The sequence below is a fragment of the Boleophthalmus pectinirostris genome, unplaced genomic scaffold (genome assembly GCF_026225935.1).
Source record: "Boleophthalmus pectinirostris isolate CB_2022bp ecotype Guang Dong unplaced genomic scaffold, ASM2622593v1 HiC_scaffold_10, whole genome shotgun sequence".
Classification (NCBI taxonomy): domain Eukaryota; kingdom Metazoa; phylum Chordata; class Actinopteri; order Gobiiformes; family Gobiidae; genus Boleophthalmus; species Boleophthalmus pectinirostris.
In genome coordinates this window covers 14,841,194-14,867,050 of record NW_026570971.1, presented here as the reverse complement: position 1 = coordinate 14,867,050, position 25,857 = coordinate 14,841,194, and the positions used below count along the sequence as shown (strand labels likewise).

The 25,857-nt window shown below is 41.3% G+C and overlaps 2 protein-coding genes across 5 annotated transcripts; one reads left to right on the top strand and one right to left on the bottom strand.

Moving 5' to 3' along the window:
• The first annotated feature begins 108 nt into the window (after window positions 1-108).
• Window positions 109-15,162, top strand: rtn1a (reticulon 1a). 3 transcript variants are annotated; one of them, XM_020919367.2, is made up of 9 exons: window positions 109-467; window positions 5,066-5,707; window positions 6,531-7,124; window positions 13,269-13,476; window positions 13,856-13,994; window positions 14,064-14,133; window positions 14,209-14,255; window positions 14,340-14,398; window positions 14,520-15,162. In XM_020919367.2, the coding sequence occupies exons 1-9, from the start codon at window positions 245-247 to the stop codon at window positions 14,560-14,562; spliced, it is 2,025 nt and encodes a 674-aa protein (XP_020775026.1). In that variant the 5' UTR covers window positions 109-244; the 3' UTR covers window positions 14,563-15,162. The 3 variants fall into 3 exon arrangements, with proteins under 3 accessions (XP_020775026.1, XP_055017408.1, XP_055017412.1); XM_055161433.1 differs by lacking the exons at window positions 109-467; window positions 5,066-5,707; window positions 6,531-7,124 and adding an exon at window positions 11,463-11,533; XM_055161437.1 differs by lacking the exons at window positions 109-467; window positions 5,066-5,707; window positions 6,531-7,124 and adding an exon at window positions 11,543-11,604.
• A 223-nt stretch (window positions 15,163-15,385) lies between these two features.
• On the bottom strand, window positions 15,386-25,821 carry tdrd9 (tudor domain containing 9). 2 transcript variants are annotated; one of them, XM_055157811.1, is made up of 35 exons: window positions 25,569-25,821; window positions 24,596-24,717; window positions 24,410-24,477; window positions 24,018-24,239; window positions 23,662-23,784; window positions 23,502-23,582; window positions 23,265-23,429; window positions 23,095-23,198; window positions 22,919-23,032; window positions 22,759-22,843; window positions 22,630-22,687; window positions 22,447-22,551; window positions 22,286-22,383; window positions 22,081-22,212; window positions 21,841-22,003; window positions 21,694-21,757; window positions 21,570-21,633; window positions 21,442-21,486; window positions 21,229-21,282; window positions 20,865-20,981; window positions 19,717-19,824; window positions 18,953-19,053; window positions 18,714-18,884; window positions 18,165-18,276; window positions 17,852-18,076; window positions 17,691-17,780; window positions 17,367-17,624; window positions 17,105-17,272; window positions 16,847-16,917; window positions 16,668-16,777; window positions 16,501-16,597; window positions 16,291-16,429; window positions 15,945-16,063; window positions 15,775-15,847; window positions 15,386-15,678 (listed from the first exon to the last, which is right to left on the bottom strand). In XM_055157811.1, exons 1-35 carry the CDS (start codon window positions 25,685-25,687, stop codon window positions 15,580-15,582), a joined length of 4,044 nt encoding a protein of 1,347 aa, XP_055013786.1. In that variant the 5' UTR covers window positions 25,688-25,821; the 3' UTR covers window positions 15,386-15,579. The 2 variants fall into 2 exon arrangements, 1 of the variants encoding a protein (XP_055013786.1); XR_008632802.1 differs by lacking the exons at window positions 15,386-15,678; window positions 16,291-16,429.
• Between the last annotated feature and the right edge of the window lie 36 nt (window positions 25,822-25,857).

Here is a 25,857-nt window from a genome sequence, read left to right as displayed (position 1 = left end):
CCAGAACCATTAACTCAAACCACACGGGCACCATGACGTCAGCGCTGGATCACAGAACTAAAACAATCAAGCCTCACTCTTCTGGCTTCTCATCGACCGCCTCGTCCGTAGTGTCGCCACTTCGCCTCAGCTAACAGACGCCAGCACCCGCACAGTCTGTGCACATCCCGGATCCTCACCAAATTCGATTTAACTGAGAACTCAGCCATCATAACCTCTGTCCGTATACACCACAGCAATAAGCATGTCTGCTCAGCCCAGTGAGGAGATAGGACCTGAAGGGAGGTGGTTTGGGGATGACTTTGGGGAGAACGGCCTGTCCGGGAACGCTCAGAGCCGGTTTGACGGTCTACATGATGAGTTTAAACCTAAAGGCAACGTGAAGACAGGAGACCTGGACCAACCATTTCGATCTTCTCCGGACGAGGGGAAAAGGCCTGTCGTTGCTATGGAAACTGCATCTACAGGTAAACGAGCAGGAGCTAATCACTTAACGCTAACTGTGCGATAGCATAATGTGCAACCTAGTTTGTTTGTGCCATGGACTAACAGGGTATGCTAGAAAAGATGCGCGAACAAGCCAAGGGTATCGTTTGAGTCCTGAGTCAGTCTACGCAGTTAATCTGAAACCTGGAATCTATTTTATTCTCTGTAGAACTTCTAACTGCTAGTTAGAAATGCAATATTATGTACCTTCAAATGAAAGGTTAGTCAGTATTTTATATGAGTTGAGATCGGATCACTCAAATGTCTGACTCAACCAGGTTTGCTTTTTATGTAACTTGGATGTGTACTGTTCTTTAAAATGCTGCCCTCCACTATTAAGCATGTCTTCAACTCAAACCTTTTATTAAAAATGTAACCACAGCAAACATTTTAGCTTTTGTTCCCTACACAAGGCCTTTGGCTTCAGCCCATTGGCTTAGAAACATGCAGCAGAAGTCAACTTTTTAGTGTAGTTTGACATTGTTGTCAAGTATCTGTACTTTAGTTACCTGATATATTTGAAATTGTGTTTAACAAAGGAAAAGTCCTGTTGTAGGCCATATACAGCCTGTCATTTCTGCTCTTGTGGGAACCGTGCACAATAAGTCACACAGGCACTGTGCATTTTCCGCTTGACCTGTCTGTAGTGTCCACTCTCTCTCCTCCATTGTAAGGATGTAGGCCTATCCCTTACTCTGATAATGAAGCATCCACCTCGTCTCCATGAATACTAACTAATCACTAATATGTGTATAGCTGATATATGCTTTTGAGGTAAGCTGAATAAGTTAAAGTGATCATTGCTTGTCATGTCTCCTCGACCACTGATAAACTTTTTTGCATTTCCTGGGAGAAATCATTTGGTACGTGCTGTTGTTGATATGAACATAAACATGTACAGAGTAACTAAACATTTTCATACAGTACACAAACAGAAACATCTCATGTTGATGTTCATTTGTACCTCTGTTTACAACAGAGGACATCCCAGTAAGGCAGGGGTTGGAGTAGTGTCTGAGGGGGCTTTGTTTTCCTGGGATCAGCATGAGACAGAGATACAGAGATATCCACCCAGGCTTCTTTCTATATCTCAGAAACAAAAGCACTTAACACACTATAGCTACTCTGACTCCACAGTGCATTGAGAGATCTCTGGGGGCTAACTGTATTGAAGTAGGACTGCTGTTTGCTAGGGAATCTGTTGTTACATATACTTAATCCCTAATCCCCAAAGGCCAAGGTCAAGATGATATAGCCCCAAACTGCAAATATAGCCACCATATCTTATTTTGTCTGAGGTGACTACAGTTTTCAGTTTCTAACTTACACAGAACACGGAACACACAAAAGTAGACACTAGCGCCATTAAAGGACACAATGCTTTTATCATATCAATAAATCCATTTGTGTTGACCTCATATGTCAGGGACTCAGGAGGGATAGCGTAGCGATCATATCCTCAAATGCCAGTAATTTTGTGTCCTCTCTTCTGTCTCTTCCGGGAAAGTGAAACGCCATGCAGCCCAGTTCACTTTAGATTGACAGCTTTGAAATAAAGTGGACAGGCTGCCGACACTTGGTCTGTATCCACCCACTTCCTTCATTCAACTGTCCAGCTAAGAAAAGTACCACCAATATTACACAGCACTACTTTTAGCAGATAAGTGGCAGTGATGTAATGAACTAGTATAGGGATTGCAACATTTGTTCTGTTAAAAAAAGTAAAAGTAAACAGTTTTTCCATTAGTTCTGGATCAATGCTTAGTGTCATGCTTCTCTGCACTGTTCCTGTATTGACGACACATTGTCTTGGTTAATGGCAAAGAGCTAAAAATGCTCTTAAACTATTTACTGAAAGTTTTTGTGAATTAATGGCCTTAATTGTCATTACTTCTAATCTGCAGGGAGCTTCCTCCCTTAAGCTGACGCACAGTGTCCCATCCATGATACACAGAGTAACAGTAATGTCATACCATTCATCTGCGTTCTTGATCCAGACCTGTCCCTCCTCTTTCGTTCTTTATAAACACACCCTAACAGAACGCTGTAGACATGAAACATTAATGGCCATAACAGAGTCATTCAAAATTCAGTATGTGCACAGTATCCGGGACTGTGAGGCCTCTACTTTAAGTTAGAATAAGTTACTGTGAAAGAATCAAATATAAGATGATTTTATTTTATCATTGATTGTCTAGACTCGTTTTACAAGGTCATGGTCAGTGAAAGAGAAGCCTTGTAACATGACCCGGCTGTGACAGACTCACCCAGCACTGCTGTACCAATAGAAGAAATACTGTATCTGTTTATATTATGCAAATGTGTGTGGATGTGATCAAAGAACATTGCCAAACTGCTTTGATGAATTATGATGATAATAGTAATTCATACCAAATATGTTTATGTGGTGGGGATAGTACATGTTATTGAACATTCACGACACAGGCTACATGATTTAAACTGGAATGTGGCAATGGTTTAATTACCATCTATTGTCCCAGATTCGCATTCACAACCACACTTTAATGTGGCCAATCAGACCAATTCTGCTAATGAAGTGGCTTTATCATAGGCAGTAATTTTTACAGAAAAAACAATGAATTCTTCCACTGTAAACTCAATAACATAACAGTGCACTGATATACAGACCTAAAATTAATGTTTTGAGCCATATAAAGGTTTGGCAGCTCTGTCAAAACTGTATCCATCTGAATGATCAACTGTACTGACCACTGGGCTGTGGCCCTCTGCTTCGAATATGTTTCTTATGTGGCAGCTGTGGCACCTGATATTATAATAGGTTGGACTTTGACAAGGTGGTATGGCCTTGTGGTTTGAATGTGATTTTATTCCTTAAAAGTGTACAGTGTTAAGGCTCTAGTTGTTACCGACAAGTTATTCCCTGGTCATACTGAACCAACACAGAGGGATTCCAATAACATACATTTATTTATCAAAATAATAATTTACAAAGGCTTTTAGCATTTACATAGGCTAAATGTATGTAAATTTAAAACTTTCTTTTTCTTTATTTGGATCCTAATTAGCCTTCACCAAATGGTTGCTGCTCATCCTGGGGTCCTTAAAATGTAAAAATACAGTTTAATTTGCATAATTACAACTGACAAACTTGTGCATTAACAATAAAAACATGCTAAAACACCATTAAATAGGCAATCATTAAATAGCCCATCATTAATTTTGTAAAGAGAATATATATTTATAATTGTTTTGAATAGCTGAATAGTTCTTGTCAGAAAGTGTCTTCTTGCACTGGGGACAATTACCAGATCCGTGCCACAGTCAAAACATGACAAATGACACATAATAAAACCCAATAAGGAGTACCTTCTTTAGCAGTAATCTGTGTGTGGCGTTTGAGACTTCCAGCCTAAACCATGTGTAACTCTGGGTGTGTGCTCCTGCTATTGTTCTGCAGTCTGATATATTGTTAATGTGAGCGGAGCATGAGGCAGGAGGAGCACAAGGAGCACAGTGGTGAGGCTCTGTCCCTCTCTCTCTTCAGGCCCACATCCAGCCCAGCAGCTGGACTCACACTATTTATAGCCCGCTCACACAGCAGCACTGCCCCGCACAGACAGGGACAGGGCAGTAAACACAACATCCAGGTCACATCATCTCTGCTCTGTCAGTCACTGCTCTTACCTGACTGTTCCCATTCTAGACCATCCTTTGTCTCAGTGGCTAAGAGTGTTGTCATGATACTAAAAGGGTACAAAGAAATGGACTCAATGCTCAATACCAGTTCCGATGCCTTAATGATAATGAAAGAAAATACACAATAGAATGTGAATAGAGTGTGAAATAATATTACTTTCTTTTATTTTACCATGTGGTCTTATGAAATCCCTCATCATCTAGATATTTTCCATAGTGGTTCATGGGTGTATACTAATATATGTGGTGTTATACTTGTTCTGATACAGCTCAAGAAAGCTATTCAGTTCATTTCTGTCCTATGAATGTGACGTTTTTAGTATCAATACTTGCTTAAATAAGAATCTAGTTTTCAATACTAGTTTTAGTGTCAAATATGATCTGATTTTCCATACTTTTGACAACCCAAGTGGCTAATAACAACAACAATGTTATCGACAGCTGAAAGGCAATTCCAGTTATTAATTTATGTATTTATTTTAATTCAGTAAGAAGAATGTAGCACAGGTTGTTACTGTGAAACCACACGTTCTTTTGGAAATTTTAGCTGAGAACTGGGTCATATTTTATCATATTACCCTTTACCTTGTTGTAATTTTCCTTACAGACTAGTAGACAGTGGTGGACCCTACAGTAACCATACATTCAGAGCAGACTGAATAGTGTGAGTAAAGAACATGTTACTGCTGCCTCAGTGCCCTTTGCCTCCAGGGAGAGAAATGCACACAGGCAAGAGTTAAGGGAGTAGACTACTTAGGGTATCAGGAAGACAATTTCCTGTCACATGGCCAACTAGCATTATATGTCCACAATGAGTACTGATAAGGCTGTGAAAAGTACTGACAATATTATGCTACATTTATAGTATGTTTATATTGTATTTTTGTTCTTTTTTTTACAGATGATATGATGTCCGGATTTTTCAAGAAGGATTTGACTGATGATGATGGAGATGTGTACACCTCCCTGATGTCCACTCAGAGTTACACGTCCAGCTATGACTCCTCCTATGTGACTGAGACCACCAAGACCTCCTCCACGGACTACAGCTTCAGTACAAAGAAGGATCTGCTAGATGACATGTCCAAATCGTACAACTACATGGACATCAGTCACGGAGAGGAACGTAGCGTAAAGCATGGTCTCCTGGACTCTCCTGGACGTGATGCGCTGGGAGGCTACATGGACAAGAGCCCAGGGAGAGGTGAGGAGGAAGAGGAGGAGGAGGATGAAGAGGAAAACCTGGGTCCTGCTTTAGGCTCACACTCCTTCCCTTACGTGGAGGAGCCATCGGATGAGGAGATGTCCGACTACCGCTCGTACAGGAACCTGGGGGGCACACCACAGGCCAGTCCCGTGAAGATTACCCTGACAGAATCTAAACCGGCCCAGGCCAAATTGGAGCCCCAACAGCGTCCTGTCCCAACAAGCACTGCTGACAGTGAGAACATCCTCAGTGTGGGGGTGAAGGGGGTCCCCACGGTCACCCTGTCAGAGCCGGAGGACGACAGCCCCGCATCTACTCCTAATGCATCACCAACACGTAAGTACACTGCACTAAAATAAACCATTTTACCATTGCAATCACACACCGTCCCCTCTAACCCCCAACTGAACCAGAGCATTTATTTTGTCATATCAGTAGAGATAAACCCAGCAATTTTATATACCACTAAGGGGGAGGGATGAGTATGAGGATTAAGAACAGTTTTAGAGCTGAAGACAGATGTTTCCAGATTAAGATGGTCTGGTTATAGTCAGAGACAGGATAGTAAATATATTTGTAGAAGGATGCTGAGGTGAGAATCAGGATTGTCATCATCAATTCTAAAACTACTATTGACTCTATTTACCTGTTTGAAGTATGGATACTGAAGACTATTACATCAATAGGGCAAGGTTTGATCATTCTTGAACAGTTTTTCTTATGATCAAACTAACATAAGAGCATATTGTAATATTGACGTGTTTTTTTGTTGTTGTTGTAATCTCTCAGTTGTCCAATTAGGATCCATAGCAAAAGAAAAATAAAATTTTGTCAACTGGACAAACATGTTTTTGCATCTCATCCTTCTTAAGTTCTGAAAGTAATTTTTGAAAATTATTCTTTTTGTTGACAGTGTCATCCCTTTGTTTAGAAAGATGACGATGAAGATGTTTGCACGTGTAGGAAAACATACGTATTTAAGCACATAACATAAGTGGAGCATATGGTTAGATGGAGGCAACGGCCTTGCAAAGAGACCTAACATCAAATTAAATATGCATTTATTCCTGATAGGTTAGAAATGAATAACTTCCTTGTAAAACACATACACATTTAAACAAATAATGCAACTAAATGGTGTTAAATTTTGTCTACTTAGATAAAGAGTTCCCAGTGAAACCAGCAGTGGTGTCACACGATGGCAGCAGTGCAGAGAGCGGAGACTCCGAGATCGAGTTGGTGTCAGAGGAGACCAACAAAAAAAGCACAAACCCATTCAGCCAGGCACCCAGGAGCACCCCCAGCCACCCCTCTGACCATGCCCCAACGCCCCCCAAAGGAGCACTGGGCCTCGGGGGTACCCACACTGCGCCCCCCACCTACAGCATCCTGAGAGAGGAGAGGGAGGCGGAGCTGGACAGCGACCTCTTCATCGAGTCTGCGTCTGAGGAGAGCCCCAAAAGAGAGCAGGGTTTTGGAGGTCCCAAACACATCCCCCAATCTCCCCTGGTCCCCACCACCACCACACCCCCTCGAGCTGTCGCAGAGTCGGGGCCAGTCCTGTCTGTGAGCGCAGAGAAGCCTAACGTGCAGGTGAAAACTGAGGAGGAGCGTCCCAAAGTGAAACCACCCACGGCTGCCGTAACCCCCGAGGTGAGGGCCGCTGACAAAGCTCCAGCAGCTGAAACACAAAAGGGAGAGGTGCAGAAGACCAACATCGCTGTCTTCTTCCAAGGATTCAGCAAACAGAAAGGTAAATAAGTTCAGCTTTTGAGATGCTTTTGTTGTGAAATAGGGCTGGAGTTGAGTTAACTCTAACCCCTTGAAGTGGCTGAAGTGAGTCGTATTTTGGGCTGTTGTTGTATATGTTGTGGTTATAGATGGTCATATTTCAAACCTCAGTTTTAATTCACCATATCCAGTTTTCAATTTTTTTGCCATGAATAAGAATTCTTTAACTTCCTACTGAAATCTTTACAAAAAAGAGCATAAGCTTATTCAATACATTTTACAAACACATACTTTTTACAAGATTTGTACTTCACTGGCTTTGTTTACATGCACACTAAAATCTGATTATTATCTGATTTCTGGATCGTTAAGAATATTTAAATAGCCTACAATGCAAACCACAAGATCAGCTGTGGGCAATCAGAGATATCATAATATGAAAGTCTTAAAAGGATAGTCTCAAAACTCCAAAAATCTGTTACGCGAAATTGATTTTATTGAGCTTTCTTCGATGTTATAACATTTCCTCAACATGCCTGAAGAGGATTTAGATGCATGAATGTTTGAGTAATCTAGCGATCTCACCCCGGTCATATTCGAATCTTCCTTATGGTCAGATCCAAAGCCCACATCACTCATGCTTCGGCCGTTATCCATAAATATAGGCCTATAAAAGCATGATACAAAACAATACACTACAACTTCACCAACCCCGGGATGCACAATGATTGTATCATTGTATCATAGACTGTATAAAAAAGACTATGGTTGTGATTGTGCTCTGAAGGGAGAGTGATCTTTACTCAGAGCTTCAAAAAAGAGAAACAACACGGCGAATATAGCATTTTCAAAATAATTAAAAGGCAACATGGTGGTTTAAATATGTTGTGTTAGCAGTTAATACCACATAGTTTTTAATAATCAGATTTTGAGTTTGCATGACCCACAGCCACTTAAATCTGACCAAACTTAAATCCTTAATTTTTTTTAAACTGCGAAGATGCCTCTCTTGAGAACATTTACAGTCTTGTTGCTGAGCATCTTTTACTTTCAGAAGGTGTGCTGCCCCCTGCTGGTGTACAGTTGACTAAGCAGAATTCAAGGGAAAAGTGCAAAAATGATCTTGACATGCCCAATGCTATTTCCCCTCTATTTCAGAATGCTCTTTCTTTGTCTGAGGGTGTATGCCTGTCTAGATTTATATTAGCTTCAGGAAATAATGTTGACTAAGCTGCTTTTGTTTAGTATATGGAGTTATGTATTTATTTACAAACAGACGTGATGATGATGACTCAGATTATACGCTTGGATTGGATTGACCCCCACCCTCCCTCTTCTCGCAATAACCCATATTCCCTCTCTGCAGAAGGTTCTGGAAAAACGCAAAAGCAGGTCACTTGTGTTTCTCTGCACGCCAGTAGAGGGCACACCACACAAGACTCGTTACTCACTGGATATAGGCAGCACGCAGGAGAATTTGAAAGCCGTGTGTGTTCGCCTTCTCGTCCGTTTCCATAGTGACAGTAAGGATGGCATGCTAGGGTGACCATGCTGAGTACTGGCCCGATAGAGCCGCTTTGAACAGACGGTGTGAGGTGTGGTCATCGTTCATGGCCATGTGGGGTATCTGATGTCATCAATGTTCAGTGGGTGATATTGGATTTGGATAACCTTAAATGCATTTTAACACACGCCATGGGACTGCTGTGTTTCTTGTTGATGAATTATTCAGTCAAAAGCACTCTCAAATGATGTGTGAGTTGGAGTGGAAACAGCTATTTACAGTGCTCTATGGCGAGACAGAATAAGGAAGAGCTGGAGACGTGCCAGATTTGTGCTTAATAACATTGGCTTATGTCTGTCTACCTCTGGAATGAAAAAAAAAACAAAAAAAACATTCTATATGATTCAACGGTGACATCAGAATATTTCAAGACCACTATGGTTGGTTGGAAATCCCTTTTACATTTACACAGAGGGCAGTGCATTACCAGTCCATCCCTCCCCGAACACATATTCAAATGTGTTGCTTGTATCCCAAACATATGTGTGTTGATCCTGGGAGTGTCTGTGCCCACCCTCTGGCTCCCCCGGTTCTTAATCATTGCGTGGCGGCTCTCTGCAGCAGCATTGTGGCGTTAGCAGTCGGAGCACCCTCCCCCATCACTTGCTGTGGACTGAGCAGCATCAGCGCAGCCTCACAGCAGCAGTGAGCCTGTATCTGAGCCAAGCCTCTCTCCTCCCTCTTGCTCGCTCCGTGCCTGCGTCTGCGTCTCTTTCCGCCATTCATGCCTCTCTGAGATGAGTGAGCGCTGGTGCTGAACAGGGAGAGAACCACGACAAAGACAGAAGAACAGAGCCAGCGGACGGAGATAGCAGCATGCAGGCCACCGCAGACAGCAGCAAGAAGGATGGCTCCTGGAGTGGCTGGAAGGGCCAGGGTACGCCTTTTACATCTCTGTTCATGTGTTTGTGCTCAGGCTCTGTGTGGGGGCTGCTCGGTTTATTATGGGATCTTTAGGCCTATATATCTCACTATGTTTTAGATCATGAGGAAGGTGTTTGGTGAAAATGTCTGAGGCGTATCTGTAGCTGTTGTGATCTAAGGTGTGGCTAGCCTTTCGTTAGCTATAGTATACAAGGGGTTCAGTCTGTTTTTGTCTGAGGAGGCGGCTGCAGCATCAGGACCGTCCTGACAGACCGTCTCCATGGTAACCAGGGCACACCCATCCTCATTACATCAGCCTCTGTACTGCTGCCATGGCACCAAGCAGCCTTCATCCGGGGCTTTGCAACACACTGGCCCTAGAAAAAGAGCTGAAAGAAGATGGCGTCTCTCAGTTGCACATTATGTCTGTCTGTGTAATAGTGTGGTGTGGGCTCAAACAGCCCAGCGATGTGCTTGTGAACCTTATGGAGAAAGCGGTGACTCTTCTTTACTGTATGGAAAGGCCAGGATGAACCGCTGAGTCACAGGCCTTTGTTTGGCCTGATGCAGCGTCACCTTGCACCTGATCATTTTTCTGTTTAGTCATTGTCCTCGAGCAAAGAGCTGCAGTGAGCCACATCATCCTTAGAATCACAGAGATAAAAATACAGGAAGCCTCGTCATGCCATACATCATCTTTAGAGAGGCACACTACATATATTAATACTCACGCTTCACTCACACTTATTTTAGGTCCAGTCTATATACAGGCCCTGCAGCACCATGTAATTTCAATACAATCCAGATTTAACAGTTTCACTGCACTGCTGCTTACTCTTAATCTTCTGTAAAACCAGGATCACTTTATAATTTATTTCATGCCAAGATGAGGTGTCGCAATAATTAGCACATCTATTATCTATTATCATTCATAAATGTGAGACTGAGCCATATTTTTAAATGTTTAGGAATCAGTTTATTTTATTTACATTAGTGAGGAAGTATTTATTACTATTTTTTGTAGTTCAATGTATAAATAACTTATTACAGATAATCAATGACTGCTTAAGATTGTCATTCTGTTTTATGTATTGCAGATCATGTTTTTTGAAGGTGTGGTTAATTTAGAGCCAGTTTACTGGGATTATCCTGCTTTTAGGTTATTGTGTCAATGGCAAGTAGTTTTCTGTAGTATTATATTACCCGTCAAAATTATTATTGTGTCTAACCCCTAACCCGAAGCCTAGCAGAGGCAGGGTTTGTTAAAACATTCAGACTTGCAATATGTGCAGCTTTTAACATTAATCTTATGGATAAAATGTTGACAATGCAAGTGGTCAAACTTACTCCCTGTCTGTACATGCTCTGGATATGTTTACACTAATAAATACTCAAATACTGCAGTTTTAAAGGGAATGTGATGGCTATGTTGGTCCTGTTACCCTGTTGCCTTTAGAAACTCACTGCTCAGGTTTAGGGAGAGGTACGTGAGGGTGTGTAGTACACTGACCCACCTTTGTCAGTACCCGAATAAAACCACTTATTTCAAATTATAAATGGCCTCAGTTACGGTAATATAACAATGGCATGGATCACAATTGAAAGGATGAAACTGTAAGGCTTGTTCTGATTAGTTTTCATGTGGTCAATGAGAGGAATGGCATTCAGATAAATGTGTCCCTAACTCTTCTGCTCTGGGCGAGAGGAGTAACTATGGTTACTGCATCAGGCAGGTTCCTCTGCTCATCCTAAAACTGGGAAGACTGAGGATGTGTTCTCTGAGGACACAGTCGAGATGGGCGTCACCTCAGCTGCTGTAGTGTTTGTGACAAAATGTGCTTCTCTGGTAACCCCGCCTACTGGCCCTCCCTTATCTCAAAACGTTGCTGTGATTGGCTGCTGGGTGTGTAGCTCCACCCCTCTTTTCAGCCAGTCCTTCCACTGCTCTCCTTTTGTCTGTGGATAAAGCAGCTGCCTCTCTCTGTTTGCCATGGGAGCCACAGGTCAGTACTTCCTTCAGTCTGTCATTGTCATCATGTGGCGTGAGGCTTTTGTGTGAGCCCTCAGAACTCAGGTGTGCTGTGCCGGTGTGTTACCTGTGAGAGCAGATCTAGTGTACGAGCTGTCCAAGTTACAGTACATAGAACTGAACTAGCCAAGACCTTTCTCTCTTACTACATTAGACAGCCACTCTTTTAGCCACAATGACTTCCACTAGATTCCTCTGGCTCAGAGTAAAGATGGCCGTCATCACTATGCTGCTCACAGCTCTAAAGCTAAAATTAGAGCTGTCCGACCAGCAGGCAGCCCACAGAGGAGAAAACCCAGGAGAGCTGGAAGACAAAGAGAGAGAGAAGTGCATGTTAACTCCTGCTGCACCTCATGATTTAGAACTGACATTTATAATACACAAGATGTTGGAAGAGTCAGTCTAGTGACGTGTCTCATCCTGATTTAGAGCGTTCAATTAGAAGCAGGGAGGGTGATAGCAGCAGACTGGGGCATGTGCTATATTGACAGCGTGGCTCACATTTCAGTGACTGTAGGGACACCTCTGATACCCAGTCACCCCACCCCCTGTTTGTGCAGGTCACTCCAAGCTGTTATCAAAGTGCTGATAGTGTTCTATTTGTGCTCTCAATCTCCAGCGCTGGCCGGTCATCAGAGGCCCCAGAGGCAGCATCTTGGATGTGTACCTGTGTGTGTGTGTGTGTGTGTGTGTGTGTGTGTGTGTGTGTGTGTGTGTGTGTGTGTGTGTGTGTGTGTGTGCGTGCGTGTGTGCGGGTGTGTGTGTGTGTGTGTGTGTGGGTGTGTGTGTGTGTGGGTGTGTGTGTGTGTGTGGGTGTGTGTGTGTGTGTGAACAGGGCAGGTGTTCCACTGAGTTCTTAACAAGTGGATAGCACTGTGTTCAAACTTGGGGCTCTAAACCTTTTAGATTAACAGGGAAGTTGACACTAGATTGACCTAAGCCCTTTTCATGAGATTCCTGTTATATGTGACATTAGACTTTTTGTTTGTTGTTAATCAATGGTCCTATTATTATTATTTCCTCCGCCAAGGAGGTTATGTTTTTGCCGGCGTTTGTCTGTTTGTTTGTTTGTTTGTCTGTTAGCAACATAACTCAAAAAGTTATGGACTGATTTTGATGAAATTTTCAGGATTTGTTGGAAATGTGAAAAGGAAGAACTGATTTCATTTTGGGGGTGAAATTTTAGTTAACATTGTGGTAAATGGGGCCAAAAATTTTGTTTCTCAATATCTCGGTTAATTATTGACCAAACCCCATGAAATTTGACTCAGGGATGGACAATGGGATCCTCTTTCATATTCCAAAGGCTGATCCGGATCTGAAACAGAAGACTGATTTTATCGCAATTTATATAAAAATGGGGGTAGTCCTTGGCGGAGGTCTGCGCTCTCTGAGTGCTTTTCTAGTTATTTTTTATATCATTCTCAAACCCATGTATTGGAAGTGCAAGTCAAAGCCATCCTATTTTGAGTTTATGTTTAACATACATTATTGTTACTTTTATATATTTTCAGCCAGTATGAGAAGCAGAAGTATCTACCATCAACAATTTGCAGTCCTTGTTTCAACAAAGTCTGTTATTGTATTGTTTTATTTTCCTGTGTATGATTAGACTCCCAATATTGAATTTACTGAAGATGGTTGTTTCTTTGATCCCAGTGTGGAGTGTTTAGAGTACTCAGTCTGGTCCTGTCTTGTGTCTCCCGCAGCGATGGACCTGCTTTACTGGAGGAACGTGAAACAGTCTGGTGCGGTGTTCAGCAGCGTGCTCCTGCTGCTCTTCTCCCTCACACAGTTCAGCGTGGTCAGTGTGGCAGCGTACTTGGCCTTGGCCGCCCTCTCCGCCACCATCAGCTTCAGGATCTACAAGTCAGTGCTCCAGGCTGTGCAGAAGACTGACGAGGGACATCCTTTCAAGTGAGTGCTCAAGAATTCAACTGCAGTTTTATTCAATAAGCACAAATTTGTACAAAATCTATGTAATAAATGTATATATATTTTTTCAAATCCTTATTGTGATGATATTTCTAAAAACAAAAAAGTGGGCAAAAAATAGTACTTGTTTTTCACGAGTTTCAGCTTCCTGCTTATATGTGCCATTTTAAGGAATTTTGACCATTCAGAGATTGGGTGTTTTTTTTGGGGGTTTTTTTTATTGTTAATTGCTACAGTAATGTTGCTATATTTTTTCATTGCTTGGAAACCCGTTTATACCACATCTCTTGCTACCATCTGTAAAGACTATGATTTGTGACATAAGCCATATTTTGACCTCACAACTTCTTTGTCACACCAGAGCCTACCTGGAGATCGAGATGACTCTGTCCCAGGACCAGATCAGTAAATATGCAGACAAAATTCTGCTGTACACCAACACCTGTATGAAGGAGCTGCGCCGCTTGTTCCTTGTGCAAGACCTGGTCGACTCACTGAAGGTGGGTCTCATTCAGTGTTATCATCAGAGGCCTTGAATCACAGTTTAAAACCATGCATGTGTGTTTCAGTTTGCTGTTCTGATGTGGCTTCTCACTTATGTGGGCGCTCTCTTCAATGGCCTCACACTTCTCATCCTCGGTGAGCTCTTACTTACTTTTCTTTTTTTTTTATGGCCTTTTAAAATAGTTAATTGACCTTAATTTGTGTCTCTAGGAGTGGTTTCCATGTTCACCATGCCTGTGGTCTATGAGAAACATCAGGTAGGTGGCCAGCCCCAGACCACAATGCTCACAGCCCAAGTCTGATTTGGCCGTTTTATTTATTTTGTTATGCTCTTACCGCAGGCGCAGATTGATCAGTATGTTGGATTGATACGGACACAGGTCAATGGTGTGGTGGGAAAGTGAGTTATAATATAATTTATAATACTTTATGTAAAACGCACTCAGTGCAAATATGTCTTTTGTTTAAAGTCCAAAGGTAGTTAACCCCTCACATTTTAAATGTGATCAATTTGTGTTTAGAATCCAAGCAAAGATTCCTGGGGCCAAGAGGAAGGAGGAGTAGTGCTGCATCAGAGAAAAGTCATCTCTGTGTTAATCCACTGGACTTCACCTGTCAATAGCAGTTCCACACTAACACACAATCACAACTACATCTGTTTATACACACAACTTGAGGATAAAAAGATAACATTTGTGTTGCTTATTATGACGTGCATGAAGTCAAGCCTTGGATAAAATTGATCTTTTGTGCAGTTTTTCATGCTATATTTTTGCTTTGAAGTGCTTACCACAGACGGGAATGTTAGGCCCAGAGCAGCTTATGTCCATGCACTCTGATGCCAACAGAAAAGCTAAATGTCAACATATTTCCATTTGATGTTGCCAAGCACAAAATAACTCAACAATAAGCGTCTTATAGATGTGGTAACTGTAAAGTTTGATTTTGTATATTCATAAGCAAAAATACACATTGTTTTAGGTACTGTTGTACTACTATGACGACAAGGAGTATCTGGTGATATTTGGCTTGTTTGAATAACCGTCCAACTTTGTACTATGTTTAACTATACTCTGTAGTTCTTCAAGACCCTGGACTCTTTAACTATTTGCACTTACAGTATGTATTTAATTACTAGAAAATAAATGTTCCTAGATGTAAGTCCATCTGTGTTTCTGTACAATTCCATTTTGCTTCAACAAGTGCTGAAAATGGCCATGCAAATTCAGGCTAAGCTTCGTGGCAGTCTGTGTAGACACCATGAGCTAAACACAAACGAAAAAGCCTTTATGAAAATAGGCAAGGTTTTAGTTTTGTGTATATATTAAAGAAAGACATAAATGTTAAGCCTAGCCAAGCAGATCTCTTATTAAAGTGCCACAAAATGAACAATTAGAACCAACTTTTAATAAGATGCTCATCACCAGCAGGCATTTTTATATGAGCTCAACAGGAAACGATGAAATATTTAAATTACTCCATTATAAAACTATAAATTATATATTTAAGAACTACAAAATAAAGTTAGCAAAACACAAAACTAGAAACAACAAACATCTTCCAAATTTAGTATGAAAACTTTCAGGTGTTCAACAGTGTAACAGGATGAAGCTGGAACAAGACTCCTCTGGATTTTTTAGACCCTGGTTGGACTATATCCATTTTGAGAGATGGATCCACCTGAAAGTGAAAAAAAAAAAAGGAAGATCTGAAGTAAAATCACTCAGCAGAAGTAGTGTGTGTGTGACTTAAGTTTGACTCGATCATGAGTTGCACCTGATTCCATTTTTCCTTCAGGCTGTAATGCACTGGAGGGGTTTGCTCTCGTCCTGGGTATTTACTGAATAGTCTGCAACACCAAAATATTTTTGGAGGAAAATAAATTGAGTACATTATTAGATCCAACCATTATTTGTAATCCAAAACAATAATGTCAGTTTAAGGACCTGATCAGTTGCTCCCTGCAGTCATCTTGGAGCTGAGCTGTCCGGTCAGGGCTTAGGTGAAGTGTCCCACTCGGCCCCTCACACACCAGGTGATTTATTGCCAGCCGGAGAGCATTGATCTGATAAAGAAAATTTACACTTTATTACTGCACGATAGGTGAAGTGGTAAATGGGGAAGATAAATTCAGGCCCAAAACTCAAATTGTCAAGTCAGGCTTGGGCCATGAATCAAAAATCTGGTCAGCCTTTCCCTCTAAACAGTCCAATAACATGAAGATGAAAAGTTGTATTTAGTGGTATAATTCAGGACAGGACTCATGTCTGACTCTAGCAGATGAAATCTCACTTCTGTGATATCTTCCACATCAAACTTGACATCAAAGGCCAACTCGATGTCACGTTCTGGGAGGATGCCGTCCTGTGTGTCATTGTCCCATCCCAGGCCACACAGAGCCCCAGTGTATGCAGTGCGCTCCTCGTTGGTCCTGACACAAACCCATAGTATATTTTAACTGTTTCCATAGTTAGAGAAAAGCTGTAAAATCCTGACACTCACCGAAGCTCCATGATGGGAGTGAAGAGCATAGTGATGAGGGCAGGCAGACCAGGGATGTCTGGCATCAAAGTGGTTTCTCTCAGAAGAATAAGAGTACCTACACAAAAATTCAATATTCAAAAACATCAAACTGGTGCAATAATTTTATGATAATCTTGGAGCGGTACCAGTGGAGTTGACAGACACTGCTCCAGCAACCAGCATCCTCTGGTGTTTGTAGTGAGGATTTTCATTTATAGCCAAGGAGTTCATGCTGTTCCTCTCAATAGTAACCCTCCTGAAGAAAATTACACGCATCATATGAAATGTGGACTTTCTGTTGAAACTGTCAACAGAGTCGACTCACTTGTACAAAGTCTTGTGGTTTAGGCTGCTGTAAAAGATCTTATTGGGGCTATATGGTCCATGCAAATGTACCTACACAATAAAGATCACAGTCAGTCCAAGTCCGTTCAGCACAGAAACACATAGGTAAAATGAGAATGTTCATTAAATACAGGGCATTTAATTAGAGCCCACTACTGCAAAGGCAAAACTTATTTAGAAAAAAATCATAAACATTTAGAGTCAAGTTAAAAAATGTATGGTTTATGTAGGATCTAGCCTTTGTCTTCGAGAAATTCAGATGGGCTTTGCTGAAGTGTTCCAGGAGACTGTTAATCGTTTCCTGATCCTCTTGTTTGCGCTCTTGCCATGATGTACTCATGGAGTTGCCCACATAAGTTCCATCCTCCATGTCTTTATACACAGACATCATCACCTCGTGATTTAGCTAAAGGCAAAAGGTGCAGAAGAGTCAGACCCCACTGCGTCCACTACATCGTCATGCCTTTTGATGAGTTTTTGCAAACCAAATTCTTCTTTACCTTGGACTCAAAGCTCTCTTCAGCCTTCTCAGCATGTCCTTCCTGCACCAGAATGTCTCTGATACTGGACTGTAAGGTGTCCGTGCTGAGGAGCAGCTCAACTCTCATCACTCCATGGAGGATGGAGTAGAGTGACACAATTAAGGAATGGCCCTTCACCAAAGTGACAAAGCGATCCCAGGATCTGCTGCTCCATGGATTGCCTTGAATCATGGACTGGGCTGAGGGGCGCATTCCCATGATCTGAAACTCTTGGGCCTGAAAGAAGCATAGGGGCATAGGAAACATGTCGAAGGAAATGATACAGAGGTACAGGAGTTGTACCTGAAATGGTTCAGACAGAAGGTCAGGGGGCAACTCCCTGAGACTTCTGCAAGGAACCATCGATGTGTTTCCAAAGTCTAGGAAGAACACCTACAAGTGTTTGTAAAACATGTTAAATGTTTGTAAAATATTTTTAAAAAGGCATCTAAAACCAGATCTACCTCTGTAGTGTTTCCACGGATGTGCAAGATCTTGGCACGGTAATATGTAGACTCTGTACTCTGGTCGTTGACCTCAGAGTACGGAGCCAGGCAAATAAGGTTGGAGTAGAGAGACATGGAAACTGGCTGGAGAGGACGGCGGTTTATCTCTGAAGTCATGCGACGCTGCTTCTCCAGGCTCTCTTCATCTGTACGGAACCCCCAGAAGTGACCCACCTCCACCACCTGTAAGACAGGTTCATATCAACTAGATCAGTCAAAGAGAAGTCCTCCTCAGTATATCTACAATTTGCTATTGCATGTATAGATTAACCTCAGTGATGCTGACAACAAACATGTAGTTTGAAGGAAGTTTATCAGGGTCCATTTCACCACTTATGAGCCCCACTGGGGACACGCTTTGAGTCTGGAAGTCCACACTGACCCTAGATGATAAGCACAACAGATAAATACAGTGAAAGATAAATAAAACAGTAACAGTGATTTCTTTTAAGTTTGTGTGTTACTGTGTGTGTGTAATGTAGGGGCTATTAAACACACTATGGGGACAAAAAATGAGGTCCCCATGGAGGTACATCATTCAATAATATCATTCAGTATTAGATCATACAACATGGTTTAAAATGGAAAGTCATGTATGGGTTAATTTAGGTTAAGGTTAGGCAAGAAGTACATTTTGTAAGGAACGGGAAGCAATGGCAAATGCAAGGCATGCAAAACCAAAAATGAGAGAGTAATCAGGATTTTGCAGCAATGATGCCCAGTAGTTTCTGTAGATTCTGGCTGGTCTATAATGGTGTTTGAATTTGAGCAACAAAAACTCATGAATATTAAACACAAATAGGTAGGCTCTGAAGATTACCGTCCATATTTGAGGTGAGTGATATTCCTTTGCCCAGCACACATTTCGATCTGGTCAAGAGGGTATACCGACAGCTCAAGGGGAGAACTCTGCTGGCACAGGAGGAGCGCCAGGGACACGTCAGGCAGCACTCCGGAGTCCTGGGGATGCCTGGTGAACTCTACATACGCCCTAAAAACACCCACACTGTCCCAAACTGAGGCTGAGCAGCGTAAGGAAAAGACAGCGTGGCAACATACCTGGAGTTGTCAAAGGAAATGGCTTTGACTAGGCCACACAGGCGAAAGAGGGACTGCAGCTGCTTGTAGTAGAGAAAACTGTATGGTGGAAGATTCCTTATCTAAGAATATTTAGAATAATGATAAGGAAAAAATAAAGATAAAGTGAACGGCAAACATTATAAGTGTAGTTTTACTGCCCTTTCACTTATGACCATATCGAATCTCTAAGAAAGAAACTTGCACCAAAGTTTGGATAATACCTCTGACTGCAGTTTAAATTTGGATGCACACTACCCTTCCCCCTTCGAACTGGTTAATAAGTTACCAAGTGATTAGATCCAAAATATGATGTCCAAAATAACTTACAAAACACTCTTTCACAAGGAATAAAAGATCTTTTACAAAAGAGCTACGTGATGTATAAAATTTTGCCTATTGATAAGCCAATGGATTTTCTCCAGAGAAAGAAGAGGAATGAAATGAACAATTCATTTTATGAATTTAGTGGGCAGTCACAAAGGACCCTTATCTTTGACCCCACACCAGTTCAGTGTGGAGTGCTCACAGTTCAGGGATGCAGAGACAGCTAGAGAGGAGAGAAAGCTAGAGAAACAGTATAGCTCTTTAAACAGACATTCCACAAGGGAAAATTTTTTAATTTTGTGCCCATCTTTTGACGTGTTTTATCCAAATTTCTGTAGTTGATCTGTAATAATTACCCCTCAATTGCTCCTCCTTCAACTATGGAACCTCTTCCCTTATTTACCCTACATAAGCATTACCATTACAGTTGTTTTGGGGCTAAAGCCACTCAGCTCTCTTGAAGCAAGGTCTTCATCAATTTCCCCCTGAACAAAGTAGTTGGGGTAGTATGCTCCAGCAATGACCACCTAAAACCCAGAGATGGAACAGCAGCATTTAAGTGACATCTTGTGAGATTCATGCTTAAAAATGTATTGTGTATCTACCCAAATGTAGGCATGTGGCAGTAGCTAATAAGGAAGCATCCATACAGTTTTCCCACAATTTGATATCACTCAATACAGGGGTCACCATATCGATACAATTTTGATACGTTTTAAGACATTAAAAAAATAAAAATTATGCTAATGAGTCTTATAAGTGAAGTGTTTTAGTTCATTTGGGTCAATTATTTACAGCATTTTTATTCAGTAAAAGTAAGAATAGTGCTTTCTCATGCTATTTTATATCTTAGAATAAAGCCAGTCTCCTCTTAATATAGACTGCTAGGGGAGCTACTCTATAAAACATTTGTTTGATGATGATTTCTTTTCTTTTCCTCCTGAGGCCAGCTCTCCTCTTGCAGCATTCACACAGGGTTCCTATGTCTGCGCTACTCTGCCTCATCTCAAGCAGCAGCAGAGACAGACAGTAGCTCCTCCCCCACTGCCCCGCTCTTTTTACACACACTGCGCTCTCCCATCTTTTTCTGAACACTAAAACTATATTATATTACATAAAAATGTCTCAACAGACCGTTTTCTGACAAAAATTTATGAGATAGAGACTGAGAAATAGACCTCATACATCGCGAGTCACGTCGTGGGTGCATATGCGTGATTGATTGATTAAAGCCAATGTAAAGCCAAAAGCAGTTCTTAAGTATTTAAAAGTTCATATCTTTGTCATTCCTGGGTCTATCAATGTAAAATAAAAAGTGATTGAAAGATGAAATCCACCTCTGTTATAACATATCAGCTATAAGTCCCTATAAAGCTGTTTTCTTGCTGGATTTGAGGAGGACAACAGTTTCTCTTTCGGACCAAAATAAATGACAACACAGCATGCATGGAGGGACACAACATATTGAGCAAACACGTGTAAATTGTGACACCAGTATCAAAGATTCAATATTATATCGAATATTGTTGCATCCGTAGTAGCTAACCATACTAACAGCAAAACTCACCTGTAGAATGAACCTCTGCTGGTGTGTGCTGGTGTAGTCCAGGGACTGGCTGCTCTCAGGGATGTGCATGTTGAACTGTGACACACGTTGCTTTAGATCTTCAAACAGCTCTGCCACCTAAACAGAATTATGGCATGTGTACAAAAAAAAATCTACTGCCTCCTGACATGACAATACAATATGTAATGAAAAGAATTGTTAGAGTTGGATTTTTGTGTTAAATTTAAATTATATTGTAAAGCATAAAGCATTATTCTTAAACCCCTAATATTAACAAACACAATGATGACAAATGACGACGGGGAGAAATCAGGTGTACTCAGGTCCTAAACAACACTAAACAAAAAGGTTAACATATGAGTACCTCTCTGATTCTTTTGATTTGTATGAAGTTCTCCTTTCCCCAGTCCAATTCATCCTGAAAAAAATAAAAATAAAAAAATACAAGCAATAGCACAAAATTCAATAATTTCATGGGATGTGACTGTACTACACAAAATAAATTTACAACAAAGTTTTTTTGTTATACAAAACTATTATTACACAAACCCCAACTACACAAATGCATTCTGTTTACCTTTGGGTGTCTGAGTTGTCCTTTCTTTTTGGCTGTATACCAGGCCTAAATAAGCAATACATTTTAGGATTATTATAGATATTTTTCAATTAACAGGACTTTTTGTTCTACCTTTTTGTTAACTTTACCTTGAAGGCGTTAACAAATGCAATGGAATCACTTAATGTGCCACGTGCAAAAGTCAACTTGCTCCTGTGATAAGTATGTCACAAGTTGAATTGTTACCTCCAAATTCAAACAGGACTAACTCACCTGTGGCCAGCGAGTTGTTGCATGGACGGTATGGCAAAAAAGCTTTTCATAGAATGTGAGGCAGCTGGATAAGGAAGAATAACAACTGTATTCAGTAGTACTTTACTTTAGGCAGTATGTAGCAGTAGTGGGCATTAATGCACTGACCGATGATGAGACATTCTTCCAGACATCCAAAGACATGTCCCAGGACGATCAGTTTTCCCAGGTACAGGTCCACAGGTAGGTGAGCCAGTACTCGGCCCAAAAAGGTCAGCTCCCCATCTTCATTCTGACAGCACGTCTCACTGGTGGTTGACAGTGCTCCCATCTATGAGAAATGTATTTGTGGTTAAATCATCTTACAGTTAAACTTGAAGTGACTTTTCCCATTTTCAGTTTGCTTGCCTCCTTAAGCTGCAGTACAGTCCTCACGATGTTGTCGTGGTTTGGGGGCAAGAGAGCTGTGGACAGAACTGAGCGGGGATCACCCATGTCCAGGAGCTTCACCTTCAACAATATAGTGGCCAAGGGGGCAACCTGAGGGAACAGTCAACAGTTTGAGACTCCTGTTTATTCTAAATCTAAAAACACAAAAGAAGAGGCATCTCACCAATATCTCTGGAGTCATGTAATCAGGAATCTCATTTTTCCAGAACTCGCGGGTCACCAGGCGATAGCAGAATCCTTTTGACACTCGGCCAGCTCTGCCTGTACGGAAAACAGGGGCAATGTTTAGAACTGGAAAAGGGACAGATCAAGTCGGTGCATTACCTTTTCTCTGATTACAGTTGGTTTTGGAGGCCCAAGTTAGTTGCAAGGACTGATAATTAGTTTCTGGATCACAAACCAGGTGACGTGCCAGGCAGAAGTCAATAACTGTAACAAAATGTTAAGAATTATATGAAAATAATAGAGACATCCATATCACTGGAAGTACATTAAAAGCATGCTGACCATATTTGACATCTGGAACTGTGACTGAACTCTCTGCGATATTTGTAGACAGGATGACCTGACAACACAGTTCAGAAATGATACTACATCATCATACTACAATGCTCAAATGCAATAATCTGCATTTACCTTCCTGTATCCAGGTACAGGGGACAAAAACACCCCATTCTGTTCCTCCAGGGTCACAGTGGAGTGGAGTGGATACACCTGAAGCCTGATGAATGATTAAAGAAATAAAGACATGTTCAAACTCTTCCAAAGTGATGGTTGGGAGACGAATCAATCGCACCTTTTATGGACAAACTTTGACAAGGCCTCCTGCATGTAACATATCTCATAAAATCCAGGGAGAAAAACCAGCACGCTGCCTCGCTCTGTAGAGGTTCCTCTGGAATCCACTTGACTGTCATAAACACATTTTTTACAGTTTCATATTTGACCTTGTTATTGTTCTGAAAGTGTTACCTGCAATCTTTACCCTCCACTTCATCAAAACTCTGAATGAGACTGATAGCGATGTTGTACATCTCCACAGAAATGAAAGGATCAGTGATGAGAGAGAGGCCACTCTGTGAGAACAGATTGTTCTTAGTCTTTAGACACAAAATAGAGCTAATTACAGCACACACACATACTCTATAAGGAAACAGGCGGTAGAGGTCTTCCAAATAAAACTCATCAATAGCATATGGAGCACCCTCCACTTCAAACACACAGGCGGGGTTCATTTTGCCACGGACTGGGGTGCCAAAGTATTCAGCAAACTGTTTGCAGTTGATAGTGGCAGACATGAGGATGATCTGTTAAAGCATTATGGCCGAGTCAGAAAGAGCCATGTGTTACAAAATAACAAAACATAATGCTGCATTTACCTTTACATAACGAGAGTTTGAGTGGAGGAGTTTTCTCAAAACCAGAAGGAGAAAGTCCATTTCCTCAGTGCGCTCGTGAACCTAGTACAATCCCAAGACTATCAGCTTCATTCTTGATTAAGTATTCAGGTAAAAACATAAACATTAGATTAAGGTTTACCTCGTCCACAAAGATGTGGGTGTACTCAGTCAGACACTTTGCTCTAACCAGCTTTTGGAGCAGCACTCCAGTGGTCATGTAGATCAGACGAGTGTGCTCTGTGGCCATCTTCTCTAGTCCCACCTGACAAGAGCCAATGTCAAACAATGACTTACGATGTTACATACATTAAAATATGACTCAAGTAAAAAATGGCATTTATAATACTTATAATACTGTTAATACAATGTTTGAAATGGACAAGTAGTGGACAAGCCAGCAATGGTTGGTTAGGTCAACAGTTCGTTCATATCTCACTGTTATGACCTAATATTTTAGAAATTCTACATCAGTCAATAAATGATCTTAACACAAACCTGATATCCAACTAGACTGCCTAAGGTGCACTTCCTCTGTGAAGCCACCCATCGGGCAATGCTTGTGGCCCCAATTTTCCGAGGCTGAGTGACTACAATGTTGCATGGGGTATTCTTCTCGTTGTAGTGGTCCAAAATGTACTGTGGCACCTGGGTGGTTTTACCGCTACCTGTGGCCCCTTGAATGATCAGCACAGAACTGTTTTCTATGAGGGATATAAGCTATAGAGCACAAAACACAAACATGTCAATGCTGTTAGGCTGGTCTTGATCTTTAATGGTTCATGAATGCCTCATAACAAACTCATAAAAACTCACTGTCACTATTTAGAGGAATAATTACATGTCTATTCACTATTATTTATTTAGAAATACCATTATAAAATATTTACCTTCTGTCTGTTTTTGGTGACAGGCAGGCTGGGGTACTCATAGCTGGTCAATGTAGGTGGCCTGCTAACTGATATGATAATGAATTTCCTTCAGTATAATAAAGTCTTTCTAATCAAATCTAATTATGTCACAATATGAATTTAAAAGTCCAACAAATATACCAAATGCCAAACTACAATACTTACTTTTCTGGGGCTCTTTTCTGGGGGAACTTTGCACCTCTTTTTGTGAGGTTGCTGTAGTCTCTTTATCACCATCTGTAGGACAATCTCTGGGGGCTGTCTCTGGGGTCTTGGACTGCTTCTCACTATTTAAGAAGTGGAGTGTGTTATAGCCCGAATCAAGTAATGCGTTAGAGTGATTGGTTTAAAGTTAGGGAGATTTGTGCATGGGAATTTTTGGGTTAAAGAAAGCGGTTTTGCCATGCTATTATGCTACCAGTGGCGTTGTATGACTAGCAAAGCATTAATTAGAGTATATATTGATTGCATTTTATTGCTTTACTATGGGCTTTACACGTTGCAGTCTCCACAATGGTTTGCGCTCTGGCACTGGGGAGCAGGATGAAGACCAGATTTTCACAATTCAAAACTGGGACTCACTCGGGTTGGGATTGTTGGTAGAAATTAAATTGTGAAAAAAGCACGCAACATTATCCATTCACGGCTCACTTGTGTTAGTCATAATCTGAGGGACTTCTGGAGGTGCATTTTATTTTATTTTTGCCTAATGTTCACTGGTCATAGTGGCTTTCGGCATGTTGGTAAAACAAATTAGAATTTATGCCCCACTTACCATTGGCGTTTGTCAGATTGGTCAAAAATAGGTAAACTTGGGACATTTTTGAATAAAACTGAGAGAAATTAATGGTTTTGAATAAATCTGTTGGGACAGGGGACACGAGCCTCAAAATTGGGACTATCCTGGGTAATTAGGGACACTCAGTCACGATAAGCAGGACCCACGTTTCATTTTTTTATCCACTTTCTCTACAGAGACACATGGCCTGTCAATTATCTTTAAGCCGTGAAGTGCAAGTTGGTGTGATAACCTTCATAAAATGAACATGACAATGGTAGAATTTCTGTATGAGCCAGGATTGCTTTTATACTGAAGCTCATTGTGAAAATCACACGTGCTGTTAGCTACTTCACTCACCAGTTTTCTTTTGCTTGCAGTTTTCCTCCAGTAACTTCATCTGTAAGTTTGATATTGGCAAATGTGGTTTCAGACGTGAACCACTCCGATATCTGCTCTGCTGTAATAACCTTCTTCATTTTGTTTTAGATATTTGCCAATATTCTGATCCCAATACCATGCACCATCTGGAACACGTGCAGGGCTCACGTGGGCGTGGTTGGACCAGGTGAGGTCAGTGCACTTGCCCCAGAGAGGCGCACAGCACCACCTACTGTTCACTCACAGAACTGCACAGTGCACACATGAA